Source organism: Ictidomys tridecemlineatus, chromosome 7, assembly GCF_052094955.1.
Source record: "Ictidomys tridecemlineatus isolate mIctTri1 chromosome 7, mIctTri1.hap1, whole genome shotgun sequence".
Classification (NCBI taxonomy): domain Eukaryota; kingdom Metazoa; phylum Chordata; class Mammalia; order Rodentia; family Sciuridae; genus Ictidomys; species Ictidomys tridecemlineatus.
The window spans coordinates 64,407,241-64,425,853 of NC_135483.1; the positions used below are offsets into that span (position 1 = coordinate 64,407,241).

An 18,613-nucleotide genomic window follows, 5' to 3' on the forward strand; every position below is an offset into this window, starting at 1 on the left:
CCTCAGTGTCCACGTAGCCTGAGTCTCTGAGTTATTGCTTGGAAGATAGTTGGTCACAAAACTTGAGAATCAGATGTTAAATGCCTTTGAGGTATGGGGCACTGAGGAGAACCCAAGAGAATCTGTAAGGGAAGGGATCCCAGAGGGGGAGACCCCTGAGTATAAACCTATAGGAGTACTGTCCCTCAGGGGGACATTTAGCATTTCAGACATTTAGCAAACACAGGAGTGTTCCAGATATGCCTAGGAAGGTCTCTTGGAGGAAATGACATTTAAACAAAAAGGAGCCCATGAGGCAATGAGTGAGAAGAGCATTCCTGGCAGAAGGAACACCTTGCCCATAGGAAATCACTTCTTGGAAGAAGCTGCCAGAAAAAAAAAAAGGCTTTGCCTTCAGGAACCTGTTGTATATCAACTGCTCTGAAGGGTCAAAGGGGTGATCTGGTCTTTCCTGAGCTGCTGCCTCTCAAAAGAGGAGTGAATTAAGAGCAGATTATATCTGGGGCTTCATTTTAAACCCTGTATTGAGCAGGAAGGCTTTGTGAATCTGATAAGAAGCGCCCCACAGCTGTGAGAAAAGGTGCACAACCTGGGCTTCGGTTTTGATTCTTTTTCCTTTAGTCCCTTACTTTCATCATTTTCTGTTTTAAGCTCATCTGCACATTTGCTGGAAAAGCAAATTACATCCATGTCTTTTTTTAAATGTAAAGTTTCTAGTCCTAACGTGGAAGCCAGGGCTTCATACTGACTCTGTGTTCCTCCTAACCCAGATAATAAAGCTGCAGGGAAACAGGCAGAGACCAGAGTTTCTTTAAAACTCTCATTTTCTGATGCCCTGAAAGAGGCTTTTCTGCACCAAAAATAAATAAATAAATAAATAAATAAATAAAATAAGACAAAATTTTGAACTGTGTTTTTTTCTTAAGCTCTAAATGCTACATAGTAATGTCAGTATTCCTGTTATAAATCTGGTAAATTTCAATGATCATCTGGAGAGGATTTTTGTTTCTTTTTACTGTGGTAAAACAGGCATAATACTGGCATTTTAACATTTTAAGTGACCAATTCAGTGGCATTTAGTACACTCACAATGTAGAGCAGTCATCACCACTGTTTCCAGAACTTTTTCACCATCCCAAATAGAACCTCTGAACTCATTAAACATAACTCTTTCTCTCCACCCTTCCAGCCTCTGATAAATTCTATTCCACTTTCCACTTTTATGAATGTGCTTATTTTAGGGACCTCATGTAAGTAAAATCACCCAATATCTGTCATTTTATGTCTAGCTTATTTCTTACCACATATCTTCAAGGTTCACCATATTGTAGTATACATTAGAATTCACATTCCTTTTTAAGGCTGAATAATCTTCCACTAACCATCATTCCTATTTGATCTATTTGAATTCAATACTCTAATAATCTTTTGATCTGTTTTATTTACAACTCTAACTATAGTTACTTAAACATTTAACTTGCACTGAACTCTTTGTAATTATCATTTTGATGCCCTTCAAATATTAATCCTAACAAATAGGATATTTATTGTTTTAAACCATAGCAAATTTAACAAATCTAATAAAATGAACTTATACGTAAATTAAATCTTAAATTTTCTTTAATGTCACAGAAATTTAATAACAAAATTCCATGTCTCTTAACTTAAAACACGTGTGAAAAGTCAGTTACCCAATTAAAATCTTGAACTGGTTTTGCAGGGTGAATCTCTCAGATCTAACATTCTGATTATGTTAAGAATTACAAATATTTTACATACAAGCAGACACAGCTTATCCCAATGATTATAAAATCCTAATCTCTACATGTTTAGGAATTTTCAGCTGGGAAACAGGATATAAATTTCAAAAGGATTCTATGCTCCCACTAGTAAACTTAAAGAGCTTTTTTGAAAACATAGTTGTTAGAACAAGTAGAGATCTCATTCCATATCATTCAAATGTGATTAATACAGAAGCCCGCAACACCAGAACTCAGATGCCATCAGATACTAGTAGACAAAAGACTATGGAACCTCCATTTGACCCAGCTATCCCACTCCTTGGTTTATACCCAAAGGACTTAAAATCAGCATACTATATAATAATATAACCACATCAAACAGCTCAATTCACAATAATTAGACAATGGAACCAACCTAGGAGTCCCTCAATAGATGAATGGATAAAGAAAATGTGATATATACTCAATGGAATATTACTCAGCTTTAAAGAAGAGTAATATTCCATTTATATTTGGAATATTATGGCATTTCCCAGTAGATGGTTGGAGTTGGAAAATCATGCTAAGCGAAATAAGCCAACCCCACAAAACCAAAGGCTGAATATTTTCTCTAATATGTGGATGCTAATTCACAATAAGGCAGGGGGCACTAGGGAAGAATAGCGTTACCTTAGGTGGAGGGAATTGATGGGAGGGTAGGGGAGGGGATTTGGGGATAGGAAAGATAGTAAAATGAAACAGACATTATTACTGTATGTATATATGTGACTATGTGATCAATATGATTCTTCAACATGTACACTCAGAAAAATGAGAAATTATTTCCCATCTATGTATGATATATGAAAATGCATAAATGCATTCCACTGTCATGTATAACTAATTAAAACAAAACAAGACAAAAAAGTCTTCACTCCTATTAAAAGTCTCCCTTTGGTTGGTTTGATGTTTATTAGCTCTTTAGAACTTTTTGATGTCTTCACATTTAGCTTGACAGACCCTGTATTGAGATTCCACTTGCTTCTTTCATCTATATTCCCTGATGGAATTGTGTTTTCTTTCCATATTCCAGGTCGGTTGCCAACTCTATTAGACACTTAATGGATTTTAGCTGCTTTTCTCATAGCTTTTCTTGTTTTGAAGTCACAGACCTGTCCAGATGTGAATGTATTTATAATCCAGATCTAACATACTCTTATTTAGTTTTGGATGTCCAGAAAAGCTTAAAAAGCTAATCTTTCATTCATTTATTGACTTATTCACTCATGAAACAGTTATTCAGAGACTTCTGTGTGTTAAACCACAAGGATATCAAGATGAATAAGACTTGGTCCCTTTCCCAGGAGGTCTTACATTCTAAGAAGTAAATATTGAGGAAAGACTGGGGAATCTCTGGATCACTCAGGAAGTTCTGAGATGTTGAGTAGGTTCAGTTTACTAAGTGAAGGGTGAGTCAGCCTTTGAGGGACCTTGGATTGTTTGGCACCAGTGATTTCAATCCTCTTCCGTGATTGGCCCACATTTATAGGCACCTAGTGGTACATAATTTACTCTTCTCCTGACAAGAAAGAACTGACCCAGGGGGCCAGCTATCTTAAGCTTCACTCAACATGGAGATGTAAGGTGAAGGTGTAGGAGCATGCACACATATGCAAGCACACGCCAGGGAATGAGAATGGATATCTTGTCACATCTGCACCTACGCAGGTCATACTGTTTGAGGGGCTCTGCTGGATGATGGGGAGCCAGTGAATGGATTTAATCTTGAGAATCAGATTCAATTTTCTTTCAACAGTGATTCATAGAAAGAAAAAGGACTTATAAAAGAGATCTCAGTGAGAAAATAGAATTTCTTTCTTAGGAAAGGGAGAATCAAAAGTAATAATAGGGGACATTAAAAAAAGAAAATATTTCAGAAGGGAAATGTCCATAATTATAGAAGCAGACAGTAAAAGGGAATTATGGAGAGGCTTCAAAGCCAACAAGTATCTGTCACTTGATTTATAGAGCTAAGTAAAACACTAAAATGATAAAAATGTATTGGGTGAAAAAACTGGGTTAACTGTGAAAAATATATCACAGGGAAAAGAATTTGTCTAGAGCTATTTAGGAAAATTCTCAGAACTGTTTCTAGCCACATGTCTTTTTGAACATGATTTTGCCTTTCTGCAATCCTGTGTGCTTCATTAACTCCCAAAGAGATTCTACATATTAATTATCTCATCATTTGAATATTACACACTATTGGAAAATGGAAAGCACTGATTACAGGGAACTTCTGATTTCAGAGATGTGGGCTCACAAGAGGAGCAAAACCCAAAAGTACAACCAAATAAAAATGTAATGTAGCACCAAAAAACAGAAAACAGAAGTATGTTTGGGATTTTTTTTTGAAAAGCTTGTTTTATCCAAAATAACATGATCCTCTAAATGAGCCCAGCAATACTGTCACAAAGACCTCCAGTCACCAGTGAATCTGAACAGACAGTAATTGAAAAATTACAAAAACTCTGAAAGGGCCTTCAGTAAAGCTAAACTGTAGTTGATAGCTGTAAGCAGCCGTTCCAGCCGCTTACCCAGCTACTGAGGAAGAGGAGCTGGAGGGTTAAGGGCATATTCATTGTAGTGAAATACAGCACTGTTTGTGTAGCATTCATGGAGCTAAGAAACTTTTAAAAAAAATAGACTATTAAAGATGAAGGCTAAAGTAATAAAAGAAAGAAAGCCTTGCTCCTTTCCAAAGATGACAAAATCAACACTGAAAAGTATAGGTATGTTGGGCTACAGGAGGGGAAGGGAATGGGAACAGGTATATCATAGGCTTTTTTGTAAAGACAGGTAAACTCTTGCAACCAAGTCCACACGTGAAGCCACAGTAGTGGGAGAAACTTACTATCATCAAAGCCCTCCTACGGGGACAGTGCATCCAGGTCCCTACGCAGGGATCAAAAACAACATTTGGAAGCCAGCAAGGTCCAGGGATACTGTGAGAGTAGCCAGGATAAGCATAGCACTGTGTCTCAAGGAATACCACTGGAAACATTAGGAAAAAGTCACTTGTGCATTTTACACAAAGGGGACGTGTTATGGACAAAGAAACCCTGTGAAGTAACTGAAAATACTAAAAAAAAAAAAGACAGGGAGAGGTCCCCTGAGGGTTTGTGCTATTGGCAAGAAGTAGAGAGGACTGGGATATAGCTCAGTGGTACAGCACTTGTCTTGAATGCAATGGACTGGATCCTCAGAGCCAAAGAAGAAGAAGAAAAGAAAGAAAAAGAGTAGAAAATAAAATCAGTGCCAGTTGAAAGCTAAAGAAATGGTGAAGGAGATTGTCAAGCAGGCATCCAGAGGGTCAAGTGCTCCTGATTCCTAGCCTCCCCACCACCTAACTCCCTACTCCCATTACTACACGGCAGCCATCCTGGAGAGAAGGAACACACCCCTCCCCTGTGACATACTAAGATTTCTGAGTTTTCTTTTTTTTTCTGTCTTTATTAAAATTTATCTTCCCAGAATAGAAAAAAATGTCTATAGAAGGTGAAAGTTCTAGGCTTCCAAATGTGGCCAACTAATCAATTCCCCCTCCTCCAAATTAGCTACTATTTCCAGAAAAACTGGTGCCAAGTTCAGTGCCATTTCCATCAGGATAGATTGTTTTTCTCGGGGGGAAAACAGGGAGAAGAGTATATAGGAATTTTTGCAAATCATTATGTAATAACCTGAGCAAAGCTTTTGACGTTTGGGAAATCATTTGGAAATCAGTTGTTGGGTGAAAATGTGTGCTCAAGATAAGATAATGTTAGCCTGTTAGCCGCTCCTGGTTTACTGCATGTGGCCTGTGTACTCTGTGGCCATTATCTCATTTGGAATAATGACAGCCTGTGACAGAGTCATTGTTTCATTTTACAGATGAGTAAACTGAAAATTTCCCCCAGCTCACACAGCTTGTAACAAATGGAACTAAGATTGGATTCCACGTGTTTTTTTCAACAGGCAATAGTCAAAGATAACAAAATTCTTCATGAGTAGGTAAAGAAAGGAGACATTGGTCATACAGTGGATTAAAACCAGAATTCATATTTAAATATTGAGTGACAATACAAACTAGTGGCACAATGGAGAGAAAAATAATAGCTGTAGCCCACTGAAATTTAAGTGGATGGGGAGAGGCACACCCAGAAACCTCACTCCAAAGCATCTGTCTCTTTCAGCACAGAACACTTTATAAATGAAGCTTTTATTAGAATAGCAGAATTTTAGGATCCCGATCAAAAACTAACAAATTATGAAAACAGCAACCAAATTGTTGAAAACTGTTTAATTTTAATAGCTGCAAAATTCCGTGTGGCTATCCAATGAGACAGAAAGATCGCATTATTAAAATCTGGCTCAATACAATGTAAGAGAATATGACAAATGTGGATATGGTTTTTAAACACCAAAAAATGCAACTTCTGTTATGTTCTAAAAGACTAGCATTTCCTCCTTGTGCAGGACTGGGCCATTAGTGGTGAGGTCCCCCCTAGCACTGATTTTGAATTCAGGGTTGATTTGGTGCTATGTGTTGGGAGGAGCAGGGAGGCCATCCTGTCTTTCCTGCTGGTGTTCACTGAGCTGTGAAAAGGACCCCATCTGTCAGCTGAACATTTATTCATTTAGCATCTCACATTTTGATCTATTGATTTTTACATGTCATGTGAGGAAGGAATCAGCATTCTTCTTTTCTTCCATATTGCAATATATCCAGTTGTTCCAAATGTATTTATTTTAAAATGAGCCTTTTGTAGGCTGAAGCAGGAGGACTGCAAGTTTGAGGCCAGCCTCAGCAACTTAGTGAGATCCTGTCTCAAAAAATAAAAAGTGTTGGGGGTATAGCTCAGTGGTTAAGCACTCTGGGTAAAAAGAGAGAGAGAGAGCCTTTTCCCTCTTTTCCCCCTCTGATGACACCTTTGCCATGAATCATGTCGATCTATTTTTGAAACTCCATTATGTTTCATTTCCCTGTTGCCTGCTCTTGTACAAAAAGTATATGCTTTTGGTTACCACAATATTCATTTAGAATATAGTCATGATATCTGGTAGCATTGGTTCTTCAATTTTGTTGTTCTTCAAGATTATTGATCTTGAATCAGCCTTTTCACGTACATTTAAGTGTTAGCGTTGCTATTAAACTGCTGAAATTTTCAATGGAATGGTTTTGAATCAATAGATTAACTGATCCACAGATCAATTGTTATCTTTACAGTATTGAGTTACACAACAATCCATGAATGTTTTATATTTTTCTGTTTCTTTTAGACATCTTTTATTTCTCTCAATTACATTTTGTTTTATTTAGTCAAAAATTTTTGGGGGCTGGGGATGTGGCTCAAGCGGTAGCGCACTCGCCTGGCATGCATGCGGCCCGGTTTCTATCCTCAGCACCACATACCAACAAAGATGTTGTGTCCGCCGAAAACTAAAAAATAAATATTAAAATTCTCTCTCTCTAAAAAAAAAAAATTAGATTTATTTCATGAATAAAGATTTAATTTTTCACAGTGATCAGGTAATTTTTAAGTACCAGAGTATTTCTTTGGATGAAGTTATAATTGCAATCATTGGCTATCAACATGATTGAGTAATTATAAATGTAACACAAATTATAATTTATAAATTATAAATTAAAATGTATAAAATGTATAAAATGAAATATTTATTAAAAAGACATCTCCCAATGAAATTGATGAAACAATTTTGTCTCAATCAGTTCATATACTCATAGATACATATTAGTTATTTTTAGAGCAAAATAAGCTATCTCAAGTACTTTTCATGTTTGGTGGTAGTATTTATTTATGGAAAACTTGTCTTTTGTAGCTATTACGTTATCAACAGCATCATAGAAAATTAAAACTGCCATTTTCTTTGGTAGGCTTTTACTTCCAGGATTATACAACAAGCTGAGATTTCAAAAGGCTGAGATAAATCCTGTTCTTGCAAAATGGGTGTAAAGAGGATTGTAGAAGGAAATGAGAACCAAGAACCAGAATGCTCACAGGTGCTTTTCCAAGACACAAACATATTAGAATTAAGGCTCTTGAAATTGACCACTTTTATCTTTTGAATATGATTTGTTTGTCTTTCCAGAAGTTGTGTTGACTTTTGATTGCCATGTAGTGATGTTGGGAGGTGGAGCCATTAGAGGTGATTAGTTCATTTGGAAGGATTCAAATCTTTCTGAAGAGAAGACTGTTCTAAAGCAAGGCTGCGCCTATCACTCTCTCTTCAGCATACACTCAGTTGCCTTTCTGCTTTCCATCATGCAATGAAGCTGCACAAAAGCTTCACAAGAAGCTGCTGCCACACCCTTGGGCTTTCCAGTCTCCAGATCCATGAAGCAAATAAATTCCTTTTCTTCAAAAATTATCCAGTCTCAGGTATTCTGTGATAGCAGCAGACCACAATGCATGCCCACACACTATTTAGGAGGTCTTTCACTCACCAGGGGCACACCTTCCCCAGTGTGAAGGCCACTTGTCTTTTATTGCCTCCTCTTTCCCTCCCCAGAGTAAGACAGAGCTGGGGCTCCCCATCAGAGCTAGGGCTGCTTCTTGAACCTCCAGACTCTAGGTAGTTGCTCCCAGCATTTGTCATACCAAGCTGTCATCAAGGAAAAGTGAACCATATTAGTTCTGCACACCAGTACCTGAGACTAAGGGAGGTAAGAGAGATGTGAGAAGAGTCTATTTTGCATGTTTATTACCAAACAAAGGTAAAAAGGTTAGAGAACTCTCATCAGGATAATGCGGCCCCTGCGACTGCCCGTTCTACCCTTCCAGCTGGAGCTATGGTGTCCTGGCACATCTCACTGGCCCCCTGTGCTTTATTTATTTATTCATTTATTTTCACTTTTACATGCTTGCTGAAAAGTGGAATAGATCTGGAACTTCCATAAAGAGACATAAAGAGAGAAACAAGGAATGGCCATAAAACCTGGCACTTGGGTGTCATCTGGTTTCTTGGATGGCTTTTAAGGTTCACAAAGTTATTTCAGTCAGGTGGTAGAATAGCCCCAGCCACCCTCTCTGGATAGCAGCAATGTTTTAGGACACTGTCAAGTCCCCTTGCACAGCAGACACTTCATGGTGCCCCTGTGGCCACTCAGTGTGCTCTGATCATCCCGACAGTAGCCTGTGGGTTGGCACAGCAGTCTGGGCCTTCTGAAAGCTTAGAGTCTTTGGAAGGGACATGGCAGCAGACTAATGACACTACAGAGCAGTTACACCAGCAGAATTTAGTTGCCAGCTACCTCTGAAATAACTGTTCTCTCCTAAACGCTCTCATTACAGGGACCAGGTAAGGGGTGCTGCAAAATCTTCTCTGACTGAATTAGGTTGATGTTGAGACTCATCCCAGCTTTTTTCATATAGTTCATATCACAGAAAAACAAATCACCAGGTAATGGCCCAATTGTGGAGTCCTTCTGGACCTAGGCAATGCTTCCCGAAGAATTTATTTATTGCTGGACTTGACAAATAAGCACCTATTCGAAAGGCCTAAAAACTACATAACAGGAACAGTGATAGACCAGAATGCAAGTCCAGAATAAATACATCAGGACTGAGGGTGACACTCAGTGATAGAACCATTGCCTAGCATGCACAAGGTCCTGGGTTATATATCTCTTGCTAGAAGCAAAAAACAACAACAACAACAAAAAAAAAAAAAAAGGAGGGGAAATGTATCCATTGGTCCTCATCTTCCTGAGTCTTTCCCCTGAGCCCAGTGCAGGGTTACAGGGCTCTGTGGTTCCTCAATTCAGTGACAACTCAGCATTCAACATGGCTGAATGTGAAGTAAAAGGCCTGCTTTCTGGTTAATTATTTGGTGACTATAGTTAATCCTGGAATATAAACAACAGCTTGAGTGCCCCCCCCACCAAAATGGCATATTTCAGCATTAGACGTGCAGAAGCTAAAGGCTAAACTCCAAATCTGAGGTGTTTAATCTAAGGCCATTGAATGCCAAGAGCTCTGAACCCTATGAAATAACAAGGAAATTATTTAATTGATAGAGAAGTATGCATTTTTTACAAAGGTATTCCATAAGTTTCATAGAGTTATAAAAGACCCTTATCCTAAAAATAATAGAAATCATGGCCAAATGCTTATAAATCTCATAATTATGAATCCTCCTCTGCTACTTGATTCATAGAGGAGTCAAGTTACCTTGCTTACTACTTCCACGGTACTGGAGATGTAATTGGGGAAATAAATACATCAAAGATCAGAAAATTTAACTCTAGTGAAAAAAAAAAAAAGAAGTAATATATTTCTCAGCTCTTACCAAGAGTCAACAGGCATTGTCTTTTTTAAATTTAACTCTATTTTTTGTAGTTGTAGATGGACAGAATGCCTTTATTTGTTTAATTTTATGTGGTGCTAAGAATTGAACCCTGTGCCTCTAAGCATGTGCTAGGCAAGTGCTCTGTCCCTGAACTTCAGCCTCAGCCCAACAGGCATTATCTTCTATGCTATATACATTTTGTTAACCTTCGTAGTAAACCTATTAGAAGTCATACTAACCATTGGGGAAGATTTTATTTTCCAAAAATGGTCACAACAAGATTTTGTATCTACCTTCCCCATCAAGAAGTGGAGTCTCTCTGCCCTTTTCTTGTGCCCTAATCAGGCTTGGTAACTATGCTGACCAGTAAGAGTTTGTGGAAGTGACTGTTTTTCCAGGCTAGATCATAGGAGGTGACATAACTTCTGCTTGGCTCTCTGTCTTGGGTCACTAGCCCTTGGAATCCAATTATCACACAGCAAGGCAGTCCAGGCCACATGCAGAGACTGGAGTAGAGAGCAAGGAGGTCTTCTGCCCTCAACCCCATTTGAGCAGCCACCGGGAACCTGTACTAACTTGCCAGCTATGTGACCAGGGCCACCTCAGAAGTTGCTCCTCCAGCCCTGCAAAGGGAGCAGAAAGAAACCTTTCTCGCTGAGTCCTGCTCAAATGGCCAATTTATCAGCAAAATAAATGATATAGATGTTCTAAACCATTATTATGGCCTGGTGTGATTTATTATAATAGATAACTAGAGCAAGCAATTTGCCCATATGGGCTAGTAACAAGTTGAATAATATGCCCAGGTTCCCAAAAGCTAAATGTTAAAGTTAGAATTCAAAACAAGATGGCTGATATGTAAAATCAAGTCGAGAGGATGGAGGAAAGAGTTTTATGTGGCTTGTGTTTCTTGAAGTAACTATGGTAAAATGCTTACATCTACTTAATCCTAATGATGAAATCATAAGTGTCTGTTCTTTTGAGTTATGTGATTTTATAAGTATTCAAAGTATTTTATAATTTAAAACTATCTTTTCAAAGATAAAAGCAAAGAACACATCAATTTTTTAAATATGTGTAACTAAAATCGAACACGCATGTAACTAAGACTCAGACATGAAAAGTGATTTCGGGATTCAGATGCACAGAAAATTTAAAATTTTACCAATGAATATACAAAATCTAATTTTCAAAATTTATATATTTATATATATATATATGTGCATATGCATATGAGGAATAAACTAGAATATTTTTATAGTGAGACTGATATTGAAAACAAAAAGAACTTTAGCATGGAAGAATACATTTTCTCTCTTACCTTATCTTTATTACTCAGGCTTTGAAGAACTACTTTGTAATTATTCTGTTTCCTACAATGCTTGATAGTATTTTTATGAATGGATTTTCTATACTTATATATGTAGGTATATATATACTTATACAGTGATATATACATATTATACTTATATAGTTGCATTACATTCAAATTCAATAAAATACATAATTATATACTTACATAGTTGCATTACATTCAAGTTCAGTTGAAAAAATTAGACTATTCAACAAAGCACCCCAAAAAGTCAGCTTTCAAAGATTTTAGCAAATTTTAATAATTGAAAGATTTAATAAGGAAAACATGGAATTTTATACACAAAAAGGAGGACAAATTAAAAAGTAAGAGCTCAACTATTATATAAAATTTAGTTTTCATTTTTAGAACTTTCCTTTGAAGCAATTTGATGAAAAAATAAATCTTTTGGAGGAGTTCCTATGTTTAATCAGACAAATTTATATCCTGAACCAGAATGAAAAGAAGTTAATATGAGAGAGCATTTGTATTTATGGGAAATAATCATCAATAGATGAAACTGGTTTTTTGTCTTGTCAAATTTTTGACAAAGAAAAGATACTGGTATGGAGGCAAACTATTTGGACTAAAATTATTACACATATTCTACATTTACCAGCACCAACAGAGAGTGTTTCTTTAGCAAAATACTATTGTTTAGCCATATACAGTGGCACACACCTATAATCCCAGTGAGTGGCTCTGGAGGCTGAGGCAGGAGGATCACAAGTTTGAGGTCAGCCTCAGCAACATACCAAGTCCCTGAACAATTTAGGGAGAACCTGTCAAAATAAAAAAAAAAAAAAATAGAAGTCTGAGGATGTGGCTCAGGAGTTAAGCCCCTCTAGGTTTAATCCCCAGTAACCGCCCCCCAGCGCCAAATATATATATATAATCATACAAGAAAATTTTGAAGAAGGTTGTAAATAAATTTTAAAAATTAATCATATACTAAAAAATTAAAAATAAATTATAAACAATAATGTTAAACATATATTTAAATACACATCAATATATGTAGGCAAATTATATTTATATTTATATTTATTTGTATATTTATATTATATTCCCAAAATATCATTGATATGTTGCATTAGAAACAAAGATGATTAAGAATCAAAATCTATGATCTTATACCAAAAATTATCCTGGCAATGTTATTTCAATGTCCAAATGATCAATATAAAAATAATGATTTTGTTAATGTTACGTTTTAATGTCCAAATTATCACTATAGAGATGTATTCTTTTCATTTTGCTTTGATGTATTAGGGATACCTTCTTTGTTTTTAGAAATAATTTTGTCTGAATATAATTTTTAAATTGAACCATTTCACTCAAAAATATATATAATTTCTGATACCCTCTCTAACTTCCAAAATGGCCCTGTAAATTATCTCATTCAATTTTTAATCAACATTTGCCTCCTTCTAAAATACCACCCATTGATCCACAGGATAAAGAAGCAGATTTTGATAACATACCTAATTTAATAAAAACCTAGTTCAATCTGAGTAGGGAAAACTTTTGTCAGTGTCTCAGATTGGCTCTGTTCTCATAGCTTCTCTCCTTAAGGTGGTGTTCGGGGAACTTGGTGTCCTGATAGGAAAAAGATAGGTATCAGGCTCCTCTTCCCTGCAGGGTGGGTACCCAGAGATGTCCCTAGCTATCTGATTGCCAGATTTTCTATAGACTTGCAAAACTCCCATACATGCAAGTGAGCTGGTAAAGGTTTGATTGTCCCAGCCTTACTTCATCTCCTCGAAAGAAAGTAAAAAGGATGGACTGGGTCAGGGATTGGCAAGAGCGGTTTCAGCTAATCAAGAATTCAATAGAAATTCTAGGCTGATTTCTCTCTCTCTAAACCACACTTCACTGAAATGCCCATTTTGAACTAAGGATATGGAACAATATTTGAATATTGTGTATGCTAGTGTGTGTGCCCACACACATCCACACACCCTCCACACACACACACACACACCTTTGACAGTTCAGTGTTCTCATATGCTGATATACCTGTTAATATTAAAGTACCACCATACAAGAAAAGCTTGGTTTTAAATAATTAATGTTTTCAACAGACTATAGAACAAGAGAAACAAAGAATTGAGAAGAAAAAGACCGAGGCTTTGATCAGAAAAAAAAATAGAAACAGAAAAAAAATTAGAAAGACTATTATAGAGACTAACAATGTCTAGAGATTGTAGCGAAGGCAAGACAAGTTCCATGCTATCAGGGAGGACATGACACCTTGCAAAAGGGTGATGTCATTTCTTAGGAGTGGCTTGAAGACAGAAGGCATGGAGATTGATTATATGACTGTTCACAAGCCTTCTTGATGCAAAGAATAGTTTTAAGGGGAAAAATGGATTCTGGCATCAAGAAGAAAAAAATGCCTCTTTTCATAAGTAGAGGAAAGGGCGTGACCGTACACATATGGACAAGTGCGTCATTTAAATCTTGTGTTAGTTAATGATACTCCATTATCTACTGAAACCAATAGCAGCTGTGATTTTGGGAGGTTTTGAGAGCCCAGGTGATTTATGTGTTTCTTAAAATTCACTATCCCTACCCCCGTTTTCTCTTTTTGGTCATTGACAATGTTTTTAGTAGTCCTTTATACTAAATATGCATTTTCCCATTTTATGGTAAGCAGATATTTTGTGACTATTTTTGTGTGTATTCTACTTTAAACATTTAGTGTTACATTTATTTTTACTCACCCATTTATTCAACTTGGGCTGTTATATTTTCAGTTGATTTCATAGGTGGACTTGATACACACTCCTACTACCAGGATCATGTTGAGTTAAAGCCTGTTAAACCTGTAAGTAAAGGTGTGATGCTATAGAAAATATTAATCCTTCTAACCTGGCCAAAACTAACCTCAAATGAAGTAATTTGGAGCTACTACTAATCATTGGTTTACTTTTCCACTCATACCTAAAACACACCTTTCACATGTAACCCGACATCATCATTATTATTATTCATTCCAGAACTGAAGTAGTGACTTGGATTAGATTTTTTTAAATGAGATTTTTGCTTTGCTTTCCTTGTCAATAGTTGATTGCATATCACATTGATTGCAAGTGAAAAAAAAAAGATGAGACTATTTGTTCTGCATAAGAGAAGACTAAATATATGTCTTAGGGTATCACAGCAAAGCAGACAGGGGAGAGAGACCGACCTGGGTTCGAGTTAGGATCTGCATGGATGGTCCCAAGTGACTTTCTGACGTCTCTGAGACTTGTTCTATCATCCATAATATGACTTCATGGGAGGAGGATGGACTATATGGGACAATGTGCATAATATGTACACATACATATTATTGTTCTTTGTACTCACATATTTGACTAAAGAGTTCAGAAACAAGTTTTCTACATGCAAAAAATGTTGACAAAAAAAAAGATGTCACCAATAACTGAACCAATATCTGTTGAGAATGAAGAAGAAATCTTGGTTGCCTGATAAGTTAAATACTAGAAAACAGGCAAGAAGATGCTGTGACTCCATTCCTTAGAAACTATAACAGTAGTTATCCTATGCTAAGCATTTGGCTTATAGTAACTCACTTAATCTTCATAAAAATACTGCACTATAGTAGCTGATATTGATTATGAATAAGGAAATGGGGGCTCATAGAGATTAGGCAACTTTCTCAATGTCCCACCATAAGTAAGTGGTTGACTGGGATGGTTCCTGAGTGATAAACCTGGCCTGATAGTGCAGATGTAATTAGATACTCCTCCTTTTCTTGAAACCCACTGCTTTATAATTTCATAGTGATAGAGGAAATCATGTAAAACAGCCACTGGCATAATAAACATGCATGAAAGATTTCCCCTGCTCCCTTTCTTCACAATTCCTTCCCTAATCTGCAACCCCCAGTCTGCATCTATGGGGATATAAGCCCTAAGAAGACGGTACTGGCTCCTCCACCTCCCCAGGGTGAATGCATTTTAGTCTAGAAGAGTGATATAAAGTAAACATAGCTCACAGGCTGCACAAACCAGCACTATGTCTGTCATATGATAGATGTTTAAATAAATTTTTGGTTTCTTAAAATAAATCCAACTTGGAGAAACATTGGCCCTATATAACATTCCAGGAGCAAGTAGTCACTGCCTCATTACTCATGCTTCTGAGCACTCGTAAATGATGCACTCCAAAAGTTGATATTTGTGGATTTGGGGAGCTTGGCAGGGATTGTGACAATAATAAGGATGATGAGTGCATTGGAAGCAAGGACTGAAACAATGCCTCATAGTGGCTAGGAAAGTCTTCCTATATTTTTATTCAATATAAAGATGATGAATGGTTTTTTCATCTTACTGTGGGAAAAAACTGCAGAGAAATTGCAATATGAAAAATGATGCAATGTAAGAGAGATCGTTCTATTAGGGAGGGTTATTAAGAACTGCGATTGATTAATGTTGATAATGGAATCTACTTCCTTGAGTGGTTTTAAAGATTGGACTCATATAGCTATATACCTTAAAAGGATGTTCTGTGGTATGCCCAGGGCAAGTGACTCCCAGTTATGTTCTCTGAAGTTCCTTCCATCTCTCTGAACCAAGAACACATAAAACATCCTTTTCTGATCACCTCCAAAGCTTTGATCAACTCTGCTCTCTCCTCAAAGGGTTTTCTCAACATCCCTGTTCACTGCTGACCCCACACCTTTTAGCTGAACGTAACACAAACTCCAGGCTACAGAAAGTAATAGAACAAGTTTCTGCTTTGACAGATTATGCATATTATCATGTCAGATGAATATGGAATGCCTTTCAACCATGAAGGGAGTAGGAATCTGCAAGATCAAACTAAACATGAATTGAAATCATTGTGCATGAAACAATTTAAGAGGTCTATATCTGTTTCTCACTGCTATGCAGATATTTCGGCATTTACCCAGTCAGTATCTATCAGCCTGCTTGATTTCTTTTAATAAGGCCTTTATGTTGGATTCCATTGAACCCAACTCCATGATACCAGCTCACACCCCACCCCCGGAACAGCTTGAAGAACTAGCCAACCTGCTGTGCTAAATTGTTAGAGGTGGAGTGAACCCTGGTTTTTAACTTTCATTAAGCCTCTTTAATCTCCATGGAATACAAAGCCAGGTTTTATAAGGAAGCCACTTTGCTAAAGGAATCAGAAAATTCTTGGCATATTCCCAGGCACGTATATATGAACACGTAGCTTTCAACTTGAGATGAGTAGACACAAGCCATACTAGATAGATCATTCATAGGTAACACAGCAGAAATGTACAGGGAGTCTGAATTCTCATGTTTCAATGTCAGATTTCCCACGGACATATTGTGGGTGAATAGGTATACTAGAGATATAGCTGTGATAGTGGTGAGGTAGCTCACATGTGGGTTTGGTCTTTCGTGCTTTGTCTCTTTCTAAGATAATGATATCAAGCTGCCAATCCCCACTGATGAAATAAGTTGGGTTAGTTCAATTTACACCCATGGACTGATCACCCAGGCATTATCCTGGGTGCTAGAGACATAAAGATAAATAGCACTTGAGATTTGACTTCCAGCAGCTAATGACTAGGAGAAGAGACCTACATAAAAATAACCACCCAAAATTGTTCCCAAAGCAATTCTATATAGAATGAGAAATGGCTACTACACCCTTGGCAAAGAAGGCTCCCCTGGAAGATGAGGCTGACATTAGAAAGAAGAGATGGAGTTTATCAAAGAACACATACAGTCACTTTGGAAGACAGTTTGGCATTTTCTTACAAAATTAAATATACTCTTACCATATGGCCTAGCAATTGAGCTCCTTGATATGTATCCAAAGGAGTTGAAAAATTAGGTCTCCACAAACACTGCCCATAGATGTTTATAGCAGCATTACTCATAATTGCCCAACACTTGGAAGAAACCAAGATATGCTACATTAGGTAAATGAATAATGGACAAATAAGCTGTGGCAATCCAGAGAGTGTGACCTTATTCTGCACTAAAAAGAAATGAGCAATCGAATTATGAAAAGACAAATGCATAAGTTAAAGAAACCAAACTGGAAAAGCCACATACTGTACGATTCCAACTAAATGAAATTTTGGAAAAGTCAAAACTACCAAGACAATAAACAGATCAGGGGTTTGGGGAGGAAGGAATGAGAGGGAGGAACATAGAGGATTTTTAGGGCATTGAAACTATTCTGTATAATACTATCATAATGGATGCATATCATTAAACATTTGTCTAAATCTGTGGAAAACACCCAAGAATCCTAATGTAAAGAAAGCATGGGCTTTGAGTGATAATGACATGTCAGTGTAGCTTCCTCACTTTAATAAATGTACCACTCTGCTGGGGAATGTTGATAGGGAAGAAACCTATGTATGTGTATGGGAAATCTCTGTGTCAATATTTTTATGAACCTAAAACTTCTCTTTAAAACTTTTTGTCTTAAAAAAAAAATTAAACAGGCATCCCAAGCGTGGAGGCTGATTGACTCAGCCCTTCTACAGAGGTCAAAGTCAAAACTTATATCCGAGCCAATGTTGCTGGAGTCCCCACATAAAAATGAACAAGCCCATAAGAAAGCAAATGCTGAAGCAGAGCAGGAATATTGACAGCGCCTAGTGAGGACACCGGGGGACTGTAGCCACCATTGTTCCACATTCTAAACCACGTCACTCTGTGTGACAGAACTATAGAAATGCTTTCGATGGTTGTCATCTGGGTCTGGTTTGGGGACATGTGACATAGGTCAGGAGTATCCTTTTGTGTTACTCAGCTTTTCATCACTGTGACCAAAATACCTGACAAGAACAAATAGGGGGAGAAAAGTTTATTCTGATCTCACAGTTTCAGAGGTTCAGTCCATAGTCAGATAATTCCACTTCATAGGGTACAATGCAGCCAAGGAAGTCTGCTTAGCTCATAGCAGCTGGGAAGGAGAGAGAGAGAGAGAGAGAGAGAGAGAGAGAGAGAGAGAGAGAGAGAGAGAGAGAGAGAGAGAGAGACACGACCAGGAACAGACTGTGAACCCCAAGGGCACGCCCCAGGGGCCTGCTTCCTTTAGTCCCACTCTACCAGCCTACAGTTACCACTCAGTACAGTTCTTTCAAATTATTAATCCATCAAATGAATTAGTCCACTGATAAGGTTACAGCTCTCATTATCTAATCATTTCACCTCTGAACATCCCA

General features: G+C 37.3%; 1 protein-coding gene across 2 annotated transcripts in view; it reads left to right on the top strand.

The window, feature by feature from the left end:
• Window positions 1-18,613, top strand: part of Nkain3 (sodium/potassium transporting ATPase interacting 3) — a 601,616-nt gene that overhangs the window by 565,637 nt on the left and 17,366 nt on the right. Inside the window, exon 6 of one of the 2 annotated variants that reach the window (XM_021724914.3) lies at window positions 14,181-14,251. The exons of the other annotated variant lie outside the window; for it this stretch is intronic. Coding sequence (XP_021580589.1) covers window positions 14,181-14,251 — 71 coding nt within the window. The remainder of the gene's footprint in view (window positions 1-14,180; window positions 14,252-18,613) is intronic. 2 annotated transcript variants of the gene reach the window in all.